The sequence below is a fragment of the Lepidochelys kempii genome, chromosome 1, assembly GCF_965140285.1.
Source record: "Lepidochelys kempii isolate rLepKem1 chromosome 1, rLepKem1.hap1, whole genome shotgun sequence".
NCBI classification, from domain to species: Eukaryota; Metazoa; Chordata; order Testudines; family Cheloniidae; genus Lepidochelys; species Lepidochelys kempii.
The window spans coordinates 212501489-212507488 of NC_136380.1; the positions used below are offsets into that span (position 1 = coordinate 212501489).

The window sequence follows — 6000 nt, forward strand, 5'->3', positions numbered from 1 at the left end:
CTCCTGGTAAAGCATTAGGGATTTCCGCAGAAGAGAATGGCTATGGCATGCATGGGGAAGTGAGGATCCTGCTGGCTAGGTGCTGTCTGTGCTGCCAGTACTGAGAGAGACAAGGTGGGTGAGGTCATATCTTTTACTGGACCAACTTCTGCTGGTGGGAGGTACAAGCTTTCGAGCTATACAGAGCTCTTCACTAGCTCTGGGAAAGGAAGCAGACTGCAAACTGCAGGTACTGAGGCAGGCTTTATGATGATCTGTTCAGATCTAAAGAATGTATAGGCCAAGGGGGCTGTCCAAAAGGCATCCTAAGCAAAACCCCACACCAAACCAGAACCTGCATCAGTGTGCAGGTCAGAAGCATCCCAGTGCACAGATTCCGACCTCCATGACGGTGACATCTGGGGAAGGACGAGGGCCCCTGAGTATCTGGGGGGTGAACAGTGGGGATTAGGGGGAGCAGGAAGCGGGGGATCCTGAGTATAATGAAGACTTTCTGGGCTTAGGGATGGGGTGGGGCGACAGGAGGGTTAGTTGCCAGAGAGTGGGTGATACAGCTGAGATTAGGAATAAGGGGGTCTTGTACTCCGGGGTTCTCCTGTGGAGCTAGAGCTGCATACTCTTTCACTGACCATGGCCGTGTTTTCTGTTCTCCCCAGGAGTCTGTAGAGGTTACAGATACAATGAAGCCAGAGGAGGTAAGTCTGGATGAGGAGAGGGGGGGCGGGCTGATCTCTCCTCTCACCCTTGGAAGTTGTCTCTTTCCTGGGAGGGTCCAGTGGCCAGGATATGCTCATATGCTACAAGGAGAGGCCATCCTGAGAGAAACTATCCCCTCATCCCATGGAAATGGAGCAGCCTATCCTGGAGTGACTGAAGCAGGAAGGAGAGACAAGGAGCTCTCATCCCCTCTAAGCAGGCCTGGGGAAGCCCTCACCTTCCTGGCTATTTTTCTCACTGTGTGTCACTGTGTGTCACCCTTGCTGGGGGCATCTCAATCAATGACACCTCTAGTGGCTGCAGCACCACCAGGTTTCCAAAAGGGAGGCTCCAGCTCATGCTGGAGGGATGGGAAACCTCAGAGGAATAATATATTGGGGGCGGCAGATGGGGAGGAGCGGGAAACAGCAGCAGGAGACTGGGGAGGCTTGGAGTATGGGCTGGGAGCAGTGTTGGTCACTGTGATTGTGATCCCCTCTTCCCTGTGTCAGATAGATGCTTGGGAGCAGGACGAGCTGAATAAGGAGGTGTGCTTTGACAGCTGCCGCATAGACCCCTCCCCTTTTCAGCTAGTGGAGAGGACTTCCCTGCACAAGGTGGGTCGGACCTCCCTCCCAGCTACAGTCCATCCTTCTCCAACTTGTCTGTCTCTGTGCTAGCCCACCCCAGGGCTCATCCCCTCCCCTCTCCCCGTCTCCCTCCCCTCGCTTTGCATTTTTCTCTCTCTTGCTCTCTCTTTGTTGCCGTTGCTATCTGAGGAGCTCACTGAGCTCCCATCAGCACAGTGTCTGACTGCAGTCTCCTGGAACGTGAGCAGATTAGTTTAATAAAAGAGCTTCAGAGAACCACACTAGGATCCAGCCAGCCATTGCATTAGTGTTGGAATTCCCTCTCCCAGCCTCTGGGGGCTGTCTAGATACACATACATTAGCACTGGGATTCCCACTCTCAGGCACTGAGTGCAGAAGCAGCCACACCTTAGGTGTTTGTAAAAGCAATGATACAGTAATGATGGGTTTCATACATTAGCCGGTCCACGTGCAGCAGTGTGGGGTGGGATTCACACTCCTGGCTCCTCTCGGACCAGGGATCTCCATACCAGCACATGAATCCTGGGATTCACCCTCCCTGCCTGAGAATGCCTTTATCATTGTATTTATTAGGGGTCTATCACTGATTATAGCATTGCTGGAATCCACACTCTCAGTCCCAGAGCACAGCAGGATCTACCCCACTGTGCATTGGTCCCTGCTGGGTGGACTGGGATCTGATCCCTCGTAGCCATATGCCAGGTGTGGGGATGTGAGTTAGTGTGAGAATGTTCTGGGTGTCCCTAAAGCATCCCAAGCATGCACCAGTGTGACCTGAGGGGAGTCCTGGCTGATTAGAAGTCCCAGGAATAAAAGGAATGTTTGAGCTGTATGGGACTGCTGCTCTGGGCTAACTACTGGTATATACCAGGAGTTCCAGGTCCTCCGGAGTCCCCACTACCACCCTGCAAGTGCAATGAGACTACCCACCAAGGATTAACATTAGATTTCCCACTCCTAGGGCAGCTTCTTACCAGGGTGGTGCCAAACCCAAAGGAATTTGAGTTGGGATTCCCACTCCTAGCTTTGGAGCCCAGAGGGGATCTCAGGCCTAGGCTTAGCACCAAGACTCTCATTCCCAGCCTTTGAGGACATCAAGCCCTATGCAACTGGTAATGGAGATTCTCTTGTGTTTTCTCCCACAGACACACACCTTGTTCTCCTTGCTGGGCCTCAGCCATGCCTATGTGACCAGTAAGGGGAAGCTGAAGGGAGTGCTGGCTTTGGAAGAGGTAAATACAGTCAAGTTTTCGTGCAGACACTCCCACCTCCTGCTCAGCCTCAGACATTCTGTGTGTTATCGCAATATCCCACAGCAGGCGAGAACCAGCTTTGGGATGGAAGTTTCAGCTCTGCAGTCAGTACATTTCCTAGCATTCCAGTTTTGAGTCGTGGCAGCACACTGACTTAGCCCTTTTCCCTTCTGAGGGGAGAAATTCCGTTTCTGGATGTGAGTTTTTCAGAAGGGGCCTTAACAAACTAAGGGCCTGTCTGCTTTACATGGATATTAAAGATCCCCTACTCCTTTTTGTGAGAGACAGGCTCTTACCTGTTTGGCTCGTGCCGAATCCATTTAGCCAGTGTCCCTCCCAGAAGTGGCTACATTGAGATGGCATGGAGTTTGCCAAGTGCTGTGGGATGAAAGGCACTGTAGCAATGCAAAATCTGATCTTTCCAGGGGCTAGTCTCCTGCCCCCTTATTTTGGAGAGTAGCTGAACTGTTGTGCTGTGGTTTATCAGCTGCCCTTTAATTCCTTCTCTGTTCCTCTAACCTTCTGCCCCTCCAATAGCTCCAGAAGGCAATTGAGGGCTCCACGTGCTCTGGTGTCCGCCTCCGTCCGCCCCTCGCCAGCTTCCGTGACACCAACAGGACCTCAGTCAGCAATGACCAGAGTAGCCATGTTTCACAGGTGTGGAGCCGACAGGACAGCTGTGTGGTGCCTGTGAGAGGAGCTGCAGACTCAGGAATGGGGAGCCCACTGTCCTCCAGCTCCCCTTCCCCACAGCCTCCGCCCTTCCCTGAGGAGGGGAAGGGGCTGCGCTCTGTCTCAGCTGCTGACGCTGAGCTGGAGGAGATGGAGCTGTCTGGCCCTGCTGCTGAGAACATCTCAGACATCCTCAAGGATCTGAGCCTGCGCTCCACGGACCTGGAGGAGGAGGATGAAGAGGATGTGCCCCTATAACCGGGAGGAGGAGGGGATGTCCCACTCCACTCCCTTCAGCGAGCCAGCCCTGCTACACATGCTTCTCAGGGAGAGGCCTGGGGACTCTCTCGCCAGTGCTCCAGCATCCGCAGTAGCTTAGTTGGGGGAGGAGTCACAGGACTGCCCTTTTGTCTGCTGCCCTCACTGCCTGGAGTGTCGTACTACCTGGGACAGATGGGGGTGTGTGTGTGAGAGTGGGGAGATGGACTCCCCCAGGTGGCAAGGGGGTGGCTGGGATTAAGGCCCCTACTCTTTCTTTCCCAGCACTCATGGTAAGCATGTGGGGGAGAGGCAGCAGGAACCGTAATCAGGCATGGACACCACCTGCTGCAGGGGCAGACAGTCTGGATAGATTGTGCCACTGTGAGAGAGAGGTGGGGAGCAGATGGGGGCCACAGCCCTTCCTCTTCTCCATTCCCCAAACACCCTGCAGAACAGCATGACTTTCTCTGCTTCCCCCACCCCCCAACAGTTCCTGCAGGAACCTCCCCACAACCCAGGATTTCTGACTAGTGAAAATTCACAGGGCCAGGGGGATTGTGCAGGCAATGAGAGGGGAGAGGGCAAGACCCCTGAGCACCATCCTGTACAATCCACCTAGCCACAGCTGTATCCCCTGAGATTGTGGGTTGAGCCAGCCTGGCACCTAGAGACACCCAGCATCCCTGGGGTAATAATAGCTTTATAAACAGTGGCTCATTCATTAGCACGACACTCTTTCCTGCAGTTCCTAACGGTGGTCGCCATCTTCCCAGACACCTCACACGCACACGCTGCCCACACTTGTATCCTAGAAGCAACTTTCTATCTCAGAATCCCAGCACTCCATGCCCCTGCAGCCCCTTCAGGCCCCTCTCCCATCCTGTGCACCAAGAACATTCTTGTCCAGAAACACTGGGTCTTGTTCTGGATTCTTCCGCTGTTATTTTTCTTGGTGGGAGGAATGCTGGGGGCTTCTCCTGGGCCTGCCAGCACTGCCACAAAGAAGGAGCTTTCTTACTGCTCCCATAAGCATGGTTGGAAGGGAGGAAAGGCTGCCTGATCTGTGTCACTGTTCTTTAATATACTCAGGACTTTAAAAAAGAATTGGACGGGAGGAAAGACTCCTTGCTGTCCGGTTGGCTCGCTGAAGTCTTTAAGCAGAATGGCCAAGATTGGAGTGGGTTGGTCAGAGGTCACAAATGCATGGGCAAATGGCAGTAAGACTATATATATTTTTATCTTTCAGATATTCATGTGTTTGTTTCTGAACCACTATCAGCAATTTCTATGAAGTTATAGTCTTAAAATATAAGATCGTCCACAGAGGGGGATTGTGGGCTGGGAGCAGGCTGATGAGCCACTCCCCTGCCTTCCCCTTTGCTAACACAGGAAGGCCCCTGTCTTTAAACACTGCTCTCTCCTGCTTCTCCAGGAGTGGGTACCTTCCACACATCTCTGCCAGTACAACTCAATTGTAACTTGCAGCACCCTTTGCTATTCCAGTTCCATCTTCACCTGTGTCCGGAGGAGAGACGCTGCAGCAGCTTGGTGCATGCATGTGACACTCTGACTCTGGGAGATGAGAGACTGCCAGGCTAACTCACTATCCCTGCCAGGTTTTCTCAGTACAATGGCAAAATTCAATGCTGTAGGGTCGGCAGATTTCCCCAGCCATTGTGCAGCTTTCTACTGTCAAATTTTTATAAAAGAAACCAGGAGCAGTCCCTGGGGCTCTGCCAGACACAATCCCACTCATCAGGCTGTGAGGAGAGGAGATCCCAGGCACTTTATGGTATGTCCTGATGCCTGGCCAGGTGCACCTCCACGAGCTGGCTGCCTGGAGACTATGACAAAGCCAGAGGCAGCACGTTTCGCAGTTCCTGCCCTGTTCCCTGTTCTGGGAGACATCTCAGAGACAACTGGGAGACATCAACTATGTTGGGTTTGCCAGGCTTATTTAAGCAGATGGTTCCCCTGCAGTGCTCCAGAGGCAGGTAAAATCCTGGGGCACCTGCCAATATACTAGTGAGAATTCTTCCTTGGCCTCAATTCTAGCAATTAGGCTTGTACATGTAAACAAAAATCCTTTCTAAAGCTGGGGGTCTCCATTGTGACCTGACCTGGCCTGTGTCCAGCTGGGGGCAGTTATATTGGGGAAGAAAGGGTTTGATTTAATTCCCTGGCAATCCCAGGGTCCCTGCCCAGCTCACCCTTCCCTCTGCATTGGAATCTCTGCGTTCTATGTCTGTCCCTCCCCTTTGGGGACAGATGCTTTCTCTCATACTCTTTTTTGAGCTGGTGTTTATTTTTTCCAGTTTTACGTAGAGGCAACATAATTTTAAGACTAACACAAGTAAATAGAAGGGGGGTGGCAGCCTCATGGCAGCAGCCCAATTCACAGAGACTGCCTCTCCCCCAGGCAGCAGTGCTCAGACAGGCCCTGTTTCCTCCCTGTCCCCATGGGGGGAGAACAGAGTAGCCACCCTTTTTTTCTCTTTATCTTAAAG

The 6000-nt window shown here is 52.7% G+C and overlaps 1 protein-coding gene across 1 annotated transcript in view; it reads left to right on the forward strand.

The window, feature by feature from the left end:
- Window positions 1–3490, forward strand: part of CLCN1 (chloride voltage-gated channel 1) — a 53258-nt gene extending 49768 nt beyond the window's left edge. The window contains exons 18-21 of the mRNA XM_073331061.1: window positions 657–695; window positions 1209–1313; window positions 2453–2539; window positions 3098–3490. Coding sequence (XP_073187162.1) covers window positions 657–695; window positions 1209–1313; window positions 2453–2539; window positions 3098–3490 — 624 coding nt within the window. The remainder of the gene's footprint in view (window positions 1–656; window positions 696–1208; window positions 1314–2452; window positions 2540–3097) is intronic.
- The last annotated feature ends 2510 nt before the right edge of the window (window positions 3491–6000 follow it).